The sequence below is a fragment of the Monodon monoceros genome, unplaced genomic scaffold (assembly GCF_005190385.1).
Source record: "Monodon monoceros isolate NGI ecotype Baffin Bay Population unplaced genomic scaffold, NGI_Narwhal_1 Super_Scaffold_13, whole genome shotgun sequence".
NCBI lineage: Eukaryota > Metazoa > Chordata > Mammalia > Artiodactyla > Monodontidae > Monodon > Monodon monoceros.
The window spans coordinates 72425089-72441605 of record NW_021703769.1 but is presented as its reverse complement, the minus strand read 5'-3'; the positions used below and the strand labels follow the sequence as shown (position 1 = coordinate 72441605).

General features: G+C 39.7%; 1 protein-coding gene across 4 annotated transcripts in view; it reads right to left on the bottom strand.

Moving 5' to 3' along the window:
* Nucleotides 1–1585: 1585 nt before the first annotated feature.
* Nucleotides 1586–16517, bottom strand: part of LOC114894591 (S-adenosyl-L-methionine-dependent tRNA 4-demethylwyosine synthase) — a 152360-nt gene continuing 137428 nt past the window's right edge. Inside the window, exons 16-17 of one of the 4 annotated variants that reach the window (XR_003793259.1) lie at nt 3908–4179; nt 1586–2757 (exon numbers count right to left, since the gene is read on the bottom strand). Coding sequence is in view for 3 of the 4 variants with exons in the window: in XM_029221414.1 (XP_029077247.1) it covers nt 3958–4179 (222 nt within the window). In the remaining variant the exon portion in view is untranslated. Of the gene's footprint in view, nt 4180–4281; nt 4582–16517 lie in introns of those variants that run through there. The other 3 variants (XM_029221414.1, XM_029221415.1, XM_029221416.1) reach the window with 3 other exon arrangements.

Here is a 16517-nt window from a genome sequence, read left to right as displayed (position 1 = left end):
ACTAACCCAATAAGGCAAGATTTGTGCCTGACATTTTTGCTATTTGTTTTTTGAATGTCTTAGATCTTTGTTGTTTTGTTACTGTTACTGTCTTCTAAATAGATATTTTCTAGTGTACCTTTTAAATTTTCATTTCTTTGTGATACTGTGATTTATAATAAGAAATATACATTATTTAAATAAAAATATTAAATTATTAAATATACTTATTCTCTCCCAGTGCCTGGCACAGAGTTCCTAAAACCCTTGGAATTTCCTAAGCGATGACAACAATAACAACAACAACAACAACAACAACAACAACAACAACAACGCGTGTCTTTTGTTATGTTAATGAGGCGACTTTTGGAAAGCCCTTAGGTAACCTAAGGAAGGGGACTCGTTGCCAGGGCCACCAACCAAGTGATTAGAGGGCTGGGAACTTTCAGAACCACCCCTGGACCTCTGGAGAGGGGAGAGGGGCTGGAGATTAAGGTCAATCACCAATGGCCAATGATTTAATCAATCGTGCCTATGTAATGAAGTCTCTATAAAAACCCAAAAGAGAGCAGAAACTGACACACCAATGTAAAGCAATTATACTCCAATAAAGATGTAAAAAACAAAAAAAACCAAAAGGATTGGGTTCGGAGAGCTTCCAGATTGGTGAACACATGATCTGGGAGAGTGGCGTGCTTGCAAAAGGCATGGAAGCCCTATCTTCCTTCCCACGTACGTTGCCCTGTGTATCTCTTCCATCTGGCTGTTCCTGAGTTATATATACCCTTCTATAATAAACCAATAATCTAGTAAGTAAAATGTTTCTCTGAGTTGTGAGCCGCTCTAGCACATTTATCAAACCCACGGGAACCTCCAATCTATAGCTGGTTGGTCAGAAGCACAGGTGACAACCTGGACTTGTGACTGGCATCTGAAGTTGGGGGGCAGAGCACTTAACCTGTGGGATCTGATGCTATCTCCAGGTAGACAGTGTCAGAATTAAGCTAAACTGCAGGACACCCAGCTGGTGTTGGAGAAATGTTTGGTGGGGGGGTGGAAAATCCACACATTGAAACTGTGAGCAGAATCGTATTTTTTCTTACTATAACTTTCAAAATTTATTCTTAGTGGCTGCTCTTGGGATTACAATTAGCATCTTAAAAAAATCTGCTTTGGAAACATACCCACTTAATTTCAACAGTGGGTAGTCAAGACTTGCTCCAATATACCTCTGTTCCCCTCACACTTCTTTCATGTTATTACTGTCATACAAATTACATCTTTATACATTCTAAGTCCATCAATACAGTTTTATAAATATTGCTTTACGCAGCTATCTTATAAAACAGATAGGAGAGTTACAAACAAAAGTACATTTATATTGTCTTCTATAAAACTTACATAGTTACTTCCACCAGTGCTGTTTATTTCTTCACGTGGTTTCAAGCCTAACGTACTTTCATTAAGCCCTGAGGACTCCTCCTCGTAGGCAGGTCTGCTGGTGATGAATTCTTTACTTCTTGCTTATCTGAAAATGTCTTAATTTCTTCTTTAATTTTGAAGGAAGATTAAGCTAGGCATAGAACTTTTGGTTGAAAGTCTCTTCTTCCAGCTCTTTTAAGATACCATTCCACTGTCTTTTGGCCTCCATGCTTTCTGATGAGAAGTAAACTGTTAATTTTATTAAGGTTCAGTAGTTTCTCTTAACAGATGATTTTCAGCTCACGGCAAAGCTTTGGTTAAACTGTCGGAGTTCTAAAATTCTTTGATTTTAGTTGTTTTGCCCATATTTTCACTGTTTTAGAGGGAGAGTGAGTTCACTGAGGTTCTCACTCTGTCATTTTGGAAGCTGATCTCTTGTTTCATGTTGTTTGAATTATTTTAGACAACATTCTTTAATATCTTGTAAAGCAATTTTCCTTGAATAATTATTTTTCTAGAATCTTGTAACTATTCTTACCTGGCTAGTTTTTCGGCAGAATTTTAGAATCGCTTGCTCAAACTCCAACTATAACTTCCACTGGACATCTAGAATGCTACTTTTCAAATAGCTCACCTTCTAAGAATATTCAAGCTTCCCCATCTCTTCTACTTTAATACTGCTCAGCACACATTTAGTTTTTTTCATCCAGATTCCACTGTATTTTTTTCCCCTAGGCATTTAAAATTTTCTGCTGTGACTGTGAACTGGGATTAATATACCATGTTATTTTTTTTTTAAATATAAAGCAAACACTTCCTGGGTGGCAGAGGGAGGAAAAACTGCTCATTTATGTGCCTAAAGTTAATGGAGTCAGGAGGGCTCATTCTGGTGGTGAGAGGCTTGCTTTTGTTTTCTTTTCTTTGAAGCAACAGAATATCTTTGTTCAAATTAAGTCTTGAGCAGAACCTCGATGCATAAAAAATAAAGGCAGCGTTGCCCAGTTGAAAAAGAGGTTGAGGGACGGTCCAAAGCCCAGCATGCACTGCCGCCTGCCCTGCTCCTTACGGCAGCCCCAGAGGGGTCTTCCTACAGCTGTGTGCCCAGTTAGCTGTCACAAACAGGAGCCCATCTGTGCGCTCCTTAGCATGAGCTCTTGCTTTTTAATACTCTGCTCTAATTTAAGGTTTAAATAGAGATTTTCCATCTCTACTCAACGACCATTAACACATCTGAGCTTCAGTGAGCTCCTGCCTCACTGGCCTGGACCACTCCCATCTCTTGTCTGTCTCAGGGGTCAACGGGAGACTGAACGCATGCTTGAAGATGTGGTGACTTCAAGAACATCTGATTTCATCCTATGGCACAGAGAGACTCTATTACTTAGAAATAAATACAGTGCCCAGTTTTCAACTAAATGAGTAAGTAGATTATATTATTATGAACTTTACTTCAGCAGAGAATAGAGGAGGAATATAAGGAGGAGATGGGTCTGACAGGGCTTAGAACCACGGGACTAGAAGCATCTTTAAAAAAAGCGCTCAAAAGAAAATGTGTGGTCCAAGTCTTCACAAAAGATATTTTACTAAAATTTTAGGATAAAGGAATTTTTTAAATAACTATAATACTTCTTAAAAGCTACTGAGTATTTAGTGATGTTTTCAACTAAGAAAAAACTTGAAACTTAAAGAACAGGTTGCAGAAAGTAGCTAGGGCTACAAGAGTGAAAGAAGATGGAAACCTGCTATATGTGTAGTGATGAGAGGCTTAAACACTTACTTTTCACACCAAAAACAAATTGTACTCATTGTTTCACTAATTTGTGAGACTAACTTGTGAGACTAATTACTCAGTGACATCATATGACAATTCCTCTTACAGAAGAAGAGAGATTTTACTCTAATCCAGCTCACATACTACTTTCTATGGCAATCTGTATGGGAATGGAATGAGATCTAGTACAGTTTTAGATCCAAATCAGTTTCTAAAGAGTTGGTACTAAATGAATATTTAAAGAAATCTATGTCGTATTTAAAATAATTGAGAAAAAATAAAAAATAAAATAAAATAATTGAGAATTATGACAAATTACTTTCAGGAAGTGTTATCTTAAGATGTAAGAAAGGGATGAAGATCTTAGAGGAAGCAGATACACTGACCTCAGGGTAGTACAAATGACAAAGGCCAACAGCCCACAACAGGGAAAAGGAACAGAAATTCACTCTGCATGACACTCCCATGGTTGGCATTCTAGGCAGTCTTCCTAATTATAATTCAAAACTAATAAAGGTTGTGTACTTCCCCCTCAAAATGATTTTCTTTCAGAAGTAAACTCAGAAAAGGGACTGAGTTCTGGAAAGAGACAGTGAGGCTGAGTCCCAGGCACTCAAAGCGTGGCTGCTGTCTCCTGAGCCTAAGGATGTGACTTGCGTCCCCTTACACCCTTCTCTATGTGAAATATAATTTGTGTAATTTGTCCTTGGAAAAATCACAGTGGAGTCTGAGAACCTTCTGGGGTAATCAGTTTGCGTCCTTCAGTATCCTAAATTCAGATAATCTCAACATCCAGATATATCCTTTGATTTGTTCTTTCTCTGATATCTTGTGTCCTTGGGATCAAAGCCTCTTTCGCTGGCACCAAATAACGCCCAGTGAGGAGTTTTGGCCATGTAATCCTTGGCACTGAAAGTTTTGGATCCACCACTGTCTTCATATTCCTGGATGAGCTCCTGGAAGCGGCTGTAATCAATCCACGTCCACCATTCTCTGCCAATCTTAAACTGGCAAGAAAAAAAGTAGTTAGGTCAGAACTCAAAACACCCATAAAAAAATGTCAAGTAAGCATCAAAAAATCAAAAATGAGCCTGATACTTTTTCCCTACCATGTTAAAGAAAATTCTTTTGCGCTCCAGACATGGTTCCGTATCAAAGCAGAATGTTCTATACACAGTCAAAGGAGAGTTTCTTTTCCCTTAGGACCACTTCCGTGCTGGACCTGGAAGACCCAGTCGCTGAATAAAGAACACATCCTAGAACTGAAAGTCAAGGATGTGTTTATCTTGAGCAGTATCACTGGAAGGAGATTATTGAAGTTTTCGGCATTATCATGTGTCAAGCTAATTCAGATTCCTCTTGTTGCCAGTTTTCCCTGGTATGAATTTTCATGCTTGTGTTAGCAGCACCTAGTGGAATCCCTTTATTACTAAATTTTGCTTGAGTTATTAGTGAAGCTTTAATTGATAACTTTCTAATTCTGAAACGCTAACTTAATGACTCAAACTAGCCCTTTTAGCCTAACATGAATACAATATCTCATTAACGGAAAGCCCTGTTAAGAATTTCAATTCAATAAAGGGGAATAATCCAATTTGTACTCTTTTAAGAAAATTGCTTCTCAAAAGTCACTGTAGAATAATGTTCACGAATGAAGAAAAGACAATGTAAGTTGAGGAGGCTCTGAAGGAACTACAAATTGAACTGTGAAGGCTTTTAATTCAAAGCAACCACTTGGCATTCAATCGTGTAAATGTATAATACGTTGATATTTGATTTATACATGGACAAATCTTTGTTATGCCACCGTTTTTTAAAAAAACCTGATTATGAACCAAGGTAAGTAACAATTTCATGTCCTAGCTGAGAAAAATATTGAAAATATTTAGGTTCCTGGATTTAGAATATTAAAATATGCTGTATTTAAATAACATCTAATTTTTTACCCAACAGCTAGGAGCTTTCTAAGGGAAAAGATGCCACATAAATGGGAAAGTTTAGTCTACCTATGAATCATGAAAAATTTTCTTCTAATAAGACCATTCCTTGAAAAGTTGCCCTAAGAGCTCTATGAATTCTACAACTCAACATGTAAAATCCACATTCCCCACCATTTTCCCTCTCAAGGCTGACTGCTCTCAAATGTTCTCTACCACTAGGAAAGTAATCACTGTCATCCCCGGGTGCTGAACCTCAAAACTAGAGTCAAAGGTGCCCCTCCTTTCCCTGGCTGCTTACACCCCAAACATGGTCAGGCCTTATCAATTCTTCCTTAGCTGTACTTCCATGGCCACATCCTGCCACTGCCCTGAGGCAGGGCCTTACTTCTAGAAGTCGGCAACAGTCTGCCGGCTGACTGTCTGATTCCAGTTTGGGCTGCTTCCAGCTTCTGCAGGCTGCAGTAGATGGCTATGCCTACAGCAGAATAGAGCGCCACCACCTAGGACATGCCGTCTAAACGTCACGTCTCCAACTGGAGGCTGCTCATGAGCTACCCGCCCCCTCTGGTGACTCCTATGTTGTTACCTCTGTCTGATTAACACCTACTACTTAAGCCTCAAATCTCTTCATAAATGTCCTTTGCTCTGGGAAGTCCTCCTGAATCCTTTTAGACAACCGTGACAGTCCCCTGCCACAGGCCTTCACTGCACCCTGAACTCGCCCAACAAGAGCACATTATACTTGCTTCCGTAGCCACTTCCCCCGTTCCCCCTGCATCCTGCCAAGACTGCTGGTTTCATGACTATTCCTGACGTATTATAACCTCTTCCTCCTTACCTCTCTTAATAAAGCTAGAAGTCCATACAATGAAAACATTTCCACCTGTTCTCCTGACATCTTGAGAGACAGGATGGAATTTTGTTGCTCTTGGCTCCATAGAATAGTGTGGACTCTGTTCACAGTGCACTCACGATAGAGGGCACAACGTTCACACGTGACTGGAAGTGGGCTTACTTCCCAACCAGTGCAGGATTAAACATGTCATTAACTCGGATGACAGTAAAACAAGGCTGATAACAATGCCTACCTTTTATTCCTCCCTCCTACTAACGTTTATGGAGTGCCAACTATGGACTTGGCCCAGTCACAGACAATTAAAAACTAGTTATAATATAACATGGTGTGTGCAATGAGTGCGCTCTGGGAATGCAGAGAAGGGTGATAAACCACAGCCAGCCCCCAGGAGTTTGGCCCCGCTAAGAAGAGTCCTCCTGGGGGTTCCCTGCTTCGCTTGCCGAGTTAAACAGATACCATGTTCTCCTCTTCCCTGTGTCTTTCCATTTTTGGGTTCAGAGCTCTAGGTCTGAACTCTGAACCCTCAGTGTCCACAATTCTGATCTTCCTTCTCCCTCAAACTCTGACGAGAATCACTTGTCATGGATATTCCAAGAGGAACTAAAAGATTAGCTTGGACTACAGCAATAGAGTTAAAATCTTTTTTCTTTGCCACAACCTACAGTAAGAAACATATTTTACATCTTGATCTAGTATACACATTCACATACACATACTCTGGAAACACAACTTTCACAAAACTACAGGCAACGTATTTCATTAAAAACTGCCAGCTGCAACCCACTGCACTGATTTCCTAACTCCTGACGCAGCCTGAAGATCTGGGCTCCTAACTACAGAGCTCTACCCTGGCTTAAACCTAATGCAGCCTGAAGATCTGGGCTCCTAACTACAGAGCTCTACCCTGGCTTAAAACAGAAGAAATTAGTTGCATGGATATGACAACTATAAGCTAATATCTGTCAACTGACAACTCGGACTGCCAATGTCTAAAATAACAAACTAGAAGACCAAGTAAATGTGACAGAAGGCTGGTGTATCAGTTTGCCTGGCTGCATAACAAAATACCATAGACTGGGTGTCTTAAACCACAAAAGTTAATTTTTTCACGGTTCTCGATGCTAGAAGCCTAAGGTGAAGGTTCCAGCAGACAGCCCCCTTCTCACTTTGGCTTCGCGTGGCATCTTCTCAGTATGTGCACAAGCAGAGGATGCCGGTGGGGGCGCTCTGGTGTCTACTTATAAGGGCACCAACCCCATCAGATCAGGGCCTCACCTTATGACCTCATTTAACCTTCACTGCTGCCTTAGAGACCCCATCCCAAATATGGCCATACTGGTTGGGGGGGTGGGGTGGGGTGGTTAAGACTTCAACATAGGAATTTTGAAGGGACATAAACCTTCAGTCTATAACTGTAGGTTACTCTCAAATTAACGCTGAGCTATAAAACCCCTAAGACAAAACTGCATCCACACATACCCCCCTCTCAAGACAATGTGAGAATAATCGCGTTGAATAAAAGCTCAGAAAAAATCAAAATATTCCACGCAAAAGGCAGAAGCTAAAAGGGCAAACTAGTATGATTGGCACAAAAATAAAGCTGAAAGTTGGAGCTGCATAAACAGAGGAATGAAACCCCAAATCACAAAATTTGAGGTTAAGTATGCTGAGACATGAGGTCACCCTGCTTCAAGAATTCCTCAAATCCAACAGTAAGGGAAGAGGAAATCTATGCAGAATTACAAATAAACTCAAAAGGTCACAGATGATCTCAAAAATACACCACAAGCGCAATATGGTCTGGCCTGACTAGACGATGCCAGGCTGCTGAGAATGTGTGTGTGGTCTTGCTGGCCAGAACGGCCAGTTCTACAGGCTCCCACCACCTAGAACAATCAAACTGTGGTACAAAGGGCCCTGTTCTCATTACTTCCATATCTTTCACACTTGGAAAATTTCATTAAACAGAATGATGACAAATAGGTCCTTTATTATTTTAAATGTTTAATAAGGTTCTATTAAAGATGTCAGATTAAACACAGGCATTTGCTTCATTTCTTCTTAAAATCTCACTAAAATTACTGTAAAGGTATTTCTAAAAGATATGTAACTTATAAAAACAAAGAGGTCAGGAGAGGAGAAAACAGTATCAAACTTTTAGAAGCTTAAAAGATGACAGATAAGCAATAACTGGCTTAGCAGACCCAAGAGAGCTGAATCCTAAACCAGCAAACAGAAAAATCCAAGATTCAACCCAATTTATGCTTCAGAATTCCCCAAAGGCCCCAAACTGGTAGCGCCAGTCACCCCTGGAAGTGGGGCAGAAGAGGCCCCAACTCCCCGCCCCCCCCACCAAAAAAAGAGCCCAAAGATTGGTTTACATTCTGACTAAGAAACTGTTAGAATCTCAACTTTCTGACCCCCTGGACATACACTCAGCTGAGCACCTACCCAACCCACCCACCCCACCCCCCAACAGAAGACAAGAGGTTTATTCTAGGAAGACAATAAAACAGAAAATCTATGGGCTATGGGACAGCAGGTACAGCGGAGAACAGGGCTGTCACACTGAAAATGAGAGATCAGAACAGCCCTACTCCCTGCTTCCTGACCCTTGGTGGCCATGAAGACTTCTTGGGTTCCCTCAGGAAATGGCCCAGGTAGATTTCTCTAAGATAAAGTCAAGCCCAGTCTACACACTTAGGATTCTCAGTACTCTTTTTAGTCTCACACTTAAATATGAGCAGACAACTGACGATCATCTGAGGAAAACTTCTAACATGGAAGAGAGATAAAATAAAAAGAAAAGAGTAACAGAGTAAACAGAGCCTAGGGTAGGGAGGAAATGACAAAACAAAATAAAAATCCAAACAACTAAACTAAAACAATTATCCTCAGAGAAATGAGAGATTACTGTATTCATTTTAAAAAGTTACACTATAAAAAGAAACACTCAAAGAATGAAAAAGACTTTAGATTTTAAAATTATAGAAATGGAAATGAAAGATTCTTGAGAAAGTTAAGAAGTAAAATTTTAAACATTTCCTAGAATGTAGAGTAAAAAAGAAAGATAGAAAATAGGAGAGAAATATAAAAGAAAATTTAAGGACTGGCCCAAGAGACCCAATTTTTAAATAATAGGAGTTCCTAAAAGAAAGGAAAAGAAACAGGATAGAGGTACCTCAATGAAATAATTCTGGAAAAAATTTGAGAAGTGAAGGCCACGAGCTTCCAGACTGAAGGGGTCCATAATGGATGAAAATAGACATACTGTCTGAGGCCCATCTCAGTGAAATTTCACAGAGGGAAAACAATGGAGACAAAGGGAAATCTAACAAGGAAAAATGGTCCTGTACAAAGGATCAAGAATCAGAAGGCCTTCAGACTTCTCAACAGCTACACTGAAAACTTAAAGACAGGGCTCCAATTGCATAGGGAAAATAATTTCCAATCTAGAATTCTATATCCAGCAAAACTATCAATCACATGTGTAGGGAGAATAAAAATATTTTTAGAAATTCAAAGTCTCAATAAATTGCACCTCCCACATACCCTTTCTCAGGAATCTTCTGGAGGGTGCTTCACCTGAATGAGGGAGTAAATTAAAAAGAGACCTGAAAAAACAGGAACAAGATACCCCACACAGGAGAAAGCTAAAAGAAACCCCAGTAGGACAGCTGTGTGTCCAATGTAGGTGGGTCAGAAAGTGCCCCTGGAGAGACTCCTTTAAAAAGATGAACCTGATAGAAAATTCAACACATCTGAAAGTCTGAAAGGAGAAATAGATGATGGCAGAGAGTTCAAGAGTTGATTTAGCTCAAGAACATAGAACAGACAAAAAAAAAAAAAAAAGACAAATATTAACTCCAGAAAAACCAAAAAGTTGTGCCAGAAACAAATGGCAATCATAAAAGACTGCACTGCTCAACAGTGAATACTATTCATATGGTCATAATAATGCATAAAATTATGGCATATGTATGCTGGGAAGGTGGGAGAATAGGAAGTGTGTGATGAGAAAAGGTAGAAGAAAATTTAACCCTCATCTTCCATAATACAAAGTAAAGACATAATGAGCAAACAGAGAAAAACAAGCAAAAAATCATCACTGTAGGTATTCTGTACAAATATTCTTCCACATGATACTGTAGTATTCTTTATTAAAAAATCAAATGATCAGCACCTTTAGGGAAGATCCTTTATTATATGTTTTATATATATATATAATCCCATAATATAATCCTATATTATATGAAGATGCTTTATATATGTCACTTTATTTAGCTACCACAGTAACGTTGTAAACAGAGTTACCCCTATTTTGCAGATAAGAAAAATGAAAAACAGTGAGGCTGGGATCTGAAAACAGATATACCAGTACAAAGCTCAGGAGTTTCCCCAAGACCACTCCCACTTCTGCCACCAATTGCAAATTTAGGGGTTCCCAAGCTCACCTTCACGTTTGACAATTCACTACAAGGACCCACAGAATTCACCAAAAGCTGTTATACTCATAGTATGGCTTATTACAGCATAAGGATAGGGATTAAAATCAGCCATGGGAAGAGGCACATGCGCAGAGCCTAGAAGAGTTCCAAGCAAGGAGCTTCCCGACGTTCCCCCCAGTAGAGTCCTGGAACATGCTACCTTCACCCAGAACAATGTCTGACAACAGGCGTGGAGTACCACCAACCTGGGGAGCTCACCTGAGCCTTGGTGTCCAGGGATTTTAATGGGGTTTGTGCACCTAGACTTAGCTGCTTGCTGAGTGGCTGACCTTAGTTTCCAGCCTCTCTGGAGGTCGAGCAGGTCCTGTGGAGACCAAAGCCCCCACCCCAAACCACATTCTCAGCATAGACGATCTAGTGTGACCCAATGTGCCTCCAGATGAGCAAAGACACTCTTGTCAGGCAGGACATTCCAAGAGCTTAGAAATCACCTCCCGGAAGCTGAGGACAAATGTCAGCCCTTTCTTTGGGTAAAATCAATCCTTTATTGGATAACCAGACCTCAAAGTCCACATATAGAGAACAAAGTAGAATAATACAAAAATAAGAATCATACATACCATTTTCGTTTTCATACTCTTAAGAAGAATTTATGTGATCTTAGTATCAATTATTTAGTAGTTGGCTCCTCCAAACATACAGTAATACTTAGGAACCACACAACTAGAAAAGCACTGGTTAAAGGATGCAACAGGAGCGCTGCCAGACCTTCTCAGAACTCAGAAGTACATGTTAACTGGGAAGGAGTAGAGGGAGTCCTAAGGTAGTTACAGGGAGAGTGACTTTGGAATACAAAAAAAAGAGTGCTACAGTGAATTTCCAAGGTTTATGAATTTTGTTCTCACCTGTTGTAGCTACAACTGCATTGTTTGTTCTTTGGGTAAGAGGAGGCAAAGATCCCAAAGACAGACTTCAAAGTGCACCTGGCTGCCTGTGACAGTGAGATGTTGAGAAGAGTTGCCCCCTTTTTCTGAGTTTACTGGTGATAAGTAGCATTCCCATGGCACAGCTGCCTGGGGAACCAGTTTGAGAGGCAAAACTACAACAATGCAATTGAATTCTAGATATATCCAAGTGCAATTAAAAATTTTTTATCTGGAAACTCAGTTTCTGGAGTTTCAATCTTAATCCCCCATCCTGTTGGAGTAGAGCTAAGTCCTCTCAGTAGTGTCACCAAATTGCCAACTTTCTCTGACATTTATCTGAAAGTAATTACTGGGAACAATCAGGTCTCCGATAAGAATGAGTTCCACATGTAACACAGAGGGGAAAATATTCAGTTAGTAGAGTTTGTTAGGAAAACACTGCATGAAACCCTAATGGAGACATACAGTTCCCTTCTTATTCCAACAGGGGAAGGTGTGGGAGGTGACATCTCTTCACTCCCTCCCTTTACAGATTATGAGTTTATATATCCAAGAGGGAGGCCTCTGTGATCAGTGCTTAATTACCTACAGGGCCTCAAATTTGGCAAAAACTTTCTCAGTGTTGATGATCGTGGTGAAGATTAAGGAGATGCTGCTTGGTGAACATGGGATGGGAAACTGCACCTTGTTTTCAAGGGACATTTCCCTTTCCCCACCGTGCCTGACTGCTCTGTAGCATTTGAGAGATGGTATAATGTAGTGATCCAAAGTAGTCTTTGAATTTTGAAAGATATGGAATTGAATTCTAACTATGCCCTATTTGTCCCTGGAGAAGATCTGTACTCTCTGGGCCTGAGATTCTTCCTTTGGAACATGAGGAAAAATAATATTTATGACTCATAAGATTTTTTTAAGGATTAAATGAATTAATGCATGCATAGTGTTATCAAAGTGACCTTAATAAATGTTACTGGTTGTTGAGTTTAACAGCAGACACTAAAACTAAGGAATAACACCAGACATCTCACTGATGATGAAAGATACTAGAAGATAATGAAAAGATTATGCTGGAAAACAACAAAATGATACCTTCAAAGTGCTGGAAGGAAATACCTCAGCTTAGAGTTTTCTACTCTGATAATTTATCATTCAAGAGCAAAAGTGAAATAAAGATGTTTCAGAGGAAAAAAAGACTAAGTTTACCACTTACGTCATCAAGAAGGAAACGGAACCCAGCAGGAACAACTGGGATGCAAGTGAGATTTACATGGATCCATCAAAACATGCATTAATTGCAGGAAAGAGTACTGGAAAGTCCCTGTAATTGTGCTGAAGGAGGACAGCAATGTCAATTAACTTCAGAATTAAACTAAGTAAAAACTTTTTTTTTTTTTTTGCGGTACGCGGGCCTCTCACTGTTGTGGCCTCTCCCGTTGCGGAGCACAGGCTCCGGACGCACAGGCTCAGCGGCCATGGCTCACGGGCCCAGCCACTCCGTGGCATGTGGGATCCTCCTGGACCGGGGCACGAACCCGTGTCCCCTGCATCGGCAGGTGGAGTCTCAACCACTGCACCACCAGGGAAGCCCTAAGTAAAAACTTTTAAAATATAAGCGTACAGGATTCTGGGAAGGTGGTGCAGTAGGAAGCATTAGGAAGACTTCTCTCAACCCAGACAAAAATTATACTGGCAGAATCTTGCCTGACATAAATATTTTGGAACTCTGAAGTCTACTGAAGGTTTGCAACTTTGAGGGGAAGGTTTGAACTGTAAATTGTAGTTAATTTCAGTTTAGACAGGCAGTAGCTACCCACCCCTCACTCCCCATGCCCACAGCAGGCGGCTGTAAACATGTTCCTGGAGCAGCCTGCATGCAGCCTGTGGGAGACAGGGTGGGCACTGAGGACCCTGTCCTCCAAACACTGGGGATCTGTCTTCTGACCATCAACTGCTGCTTCTGATCTCAGAGGTGTAAATAGATTAAATTCTGCAATCAAAAAACAGAGATTGGAAAAACGGATTAAAAAACCCATAATCCAGGGCTTCCCTGGTAGCGCAGTGGTTGAGAGTCTGCCTGCCGATGCATGGAACGCAGGTTCGTGCCCCGGTCCGGGAAGATCCCACATGCCACAGAGTGGCTGGGCCCGTGAGCCATGGCCGCTGAGCCTGTGCGTCCGGAGCCTGTGCTCCGCAATGGGAGAGGCCACAACAGTGAGAGGCCCGCGTACCGCAAAAAACAAACAAAAAAACCCATAATCCAACTATATGCTGTTTACAAGTGCTGTACTTTATGTCCAATGACAAAATAGGTTGAAAGTGAAAGGATGAAAAGAGATATTTCATGCAAATAGTAACCAAAAGGAGAAGTGGCTATACTAATATCACACAAAATAGACGTCAAATCAAAAAGGTTACAAGAGACAAAGAAGGACATTATATATCAGTAAAAGGTTCAGTACAGCAAGACAATACAACAATTATAAACCTTTATGTACCTGATCACAGATCATCAAAATACATGAAGCAGATATTGACAGAACTGAAGGGAGGAATAGACAGTTCTATAACAACAGTTGGAGACTTAAAGATCTCATACTCAATAATGGATAGAACAACCAAACAGAAGATAACTACAGAAACAAAGGACTTGAACAACACAATAAATCAACTAGATCAACAGACATACATATATAAAAGTCCTAGCCAGAGCAATTAGACAAGAAAAAGGAAAAAAAGCATCCAAATAAGAAATGAAGAAGTAAAATTATCTCTGTTCAAAGACAATATGGTTTTATACATAGGCAAGTCTTCTCTTGAGAATTTGGCACTTGAGACTGAACCAAGTGGTGGTGGATGCTTGAGCTAAATTGGGGCTACAGCAGCCATAACAAGTGGTTTGAAAATGAAGAAGCAAAAGAAGCCATGAGAGAGGAAGGGAGGAAGGGAATAATGTCCTTTGTTATCTTCTAGAAATTTTATAGAGTTATAGTTTATGTTTAAGTCTAAGGTACACTTTAAAAGTTGTAAGATCATCTCAAAAGACACAGAAAAAGCATTTGATAAAATTCAACATCCGTTCATGACAGAAACTCTTAATAAATTAGGCAGGGAAGAAACATATCTCAACATAATAAAGGCTGTGTAAGACAAGCCCATACTCAATGGTAAAAGGCAGACAGCTTTTCCTCTAAGATCAGGAACAAAACAAGGATGCTCATTCTCACCACTCCTACTCAGCACAGTACCAGAAGTCTTAGGTAGAGCAATCACGCAAGAAAAAAATAATATTAAAGGTATCAGAATTGGAAAGGAAGATGTAAAATTGCCTCTATTTGCTGATGACATGAACCATGAAAGAAAAATTGATAACTTTATTAAAATGAGAAACATTTGCTCTGAGAAAGGCACAGGTAAGAGAATGAAGAATCGAGTCACGTAGACTGGGAGAAAATATTTGCAAAACATATCTGATAAATGACTTGTATTCAAAATATCTTTTAAAAACTCTTACAACTCAACAATAACAAAACAACCAACCCAATTAAATAAATGGGCAAAAGATGTGACCTCCTTACCAAAGATGTACAGATGGCAAACAAGCATAAGAAAAATATGTTCATTCATGTTTCCATGCCATTATACGCTTTTCAAAACCTACAGAACTTTATAACACAAATACTGAACCTTAAAGTATGCAAGTTTAAAAAGTCATTTAGGAGGTCAGGGGAACCCAGGAAGAGGAGCAGACTGTGACAAGAGAGTCTACTAAATTACAAATGTGTGAAATAACTTCAGTGAAGGGGAGGGGGTGGAAAGGGCACTGACCTAAGTAATTTTAAAAGTAAGTGGAGCCTGTAAGACTAAAGGCAAAAGAAACTAAGCATAAACACTGTATTCTAGGGTTAAAAATTCTGATACTGCTATATATTTTATGTATACTGGAATTGAACAATTAAGTTAACAGATGACTGGTAATAGGAGCTAGGATTAGAGTCTCACTGTTGGAGTGTGAATTTATAAATAAGCAAGGAGAGGAGACTAGGATGAGTCATGTGGTAACAGATTAGAGTCTGAGACATCAGTATGTTTAGCTTAATATAGATACAAATGGTACATATAGAAATATTTACCTACACGTGTATATACGAAGGTTAGTATTGATATATACACATATATTTCTTTGCTCTGTCATCTAAGAGGGCCTAAAACAAACAACACCCTAGTAGCAACGAGCACACCTTCACCCAGATCTTGGTTTCTAACACCATTCTCCAATAAAAGAAACGACAGATCCTGAGAGAAATGGCTGATTCTAGGACTGGGGCAGGAAATATACAAGATAAGCCTGGAGCTTCTTGTGGTGCGAGAAAGAAAAGAGCTCAAAATGAACAAACCCCACCCTCCCCAAATACACACATTGATGGGGGTATGTAAAAGAAACACAGGAGCCAACTATAAGAGCTCTTAATGGACAAAGCTAGCATAGTTTGGGCAAAAGTAATAAAGGTGAATTGGATTATAACCCAAAGTTATAAAATAAATATCCATGAGCCTATACTGATATAAAAATGATTGAATAAATTAATAAATCGGAAGAAGAGACAAACCTGTGCAGAAGAATTCCAAATAATTTATGCAGATATTCCACCCTCAAGGATGTGGAGTATAACTCTCACTCCTTAGATATGTGCTGAATATACACTTCTTCTGAAGCAGAGGGGAAGGAAGAATTTTCCTACAGAAAGGGAGAGGGGAAAACAAACACTGACAAACACTACCACAGCTTGCTGATCAAGGTCAAAATCAAGGGAGCTTGATATGATGTGATGAAAATGGCACTCTACCTCTGTGATCTTCCTCCTAAAAACCCATAACACAAGTCTTATGAGAAAAACATTGGACAAATCCCAGTAGTGGTGCATCCTACAAAATACCTCCTGACTACTCCTCAAAGTTATGGGATCCTAGAACAGAAAAAGGCCATTAAGTGAAACCTAAATTATGGACTTCAGTGAATAATAATGTATCAATATTAGTTTATTGATTGTAACACATGTGCTATATACCAATGTAAGATGTTAATAATAGGCCAATCCAGGGCATAGAGTAACCCTCTGTACTATCTTCTCAATTTTTCTGTAAATCTCAAACTGTACTAAAACATAAAGTTTATTT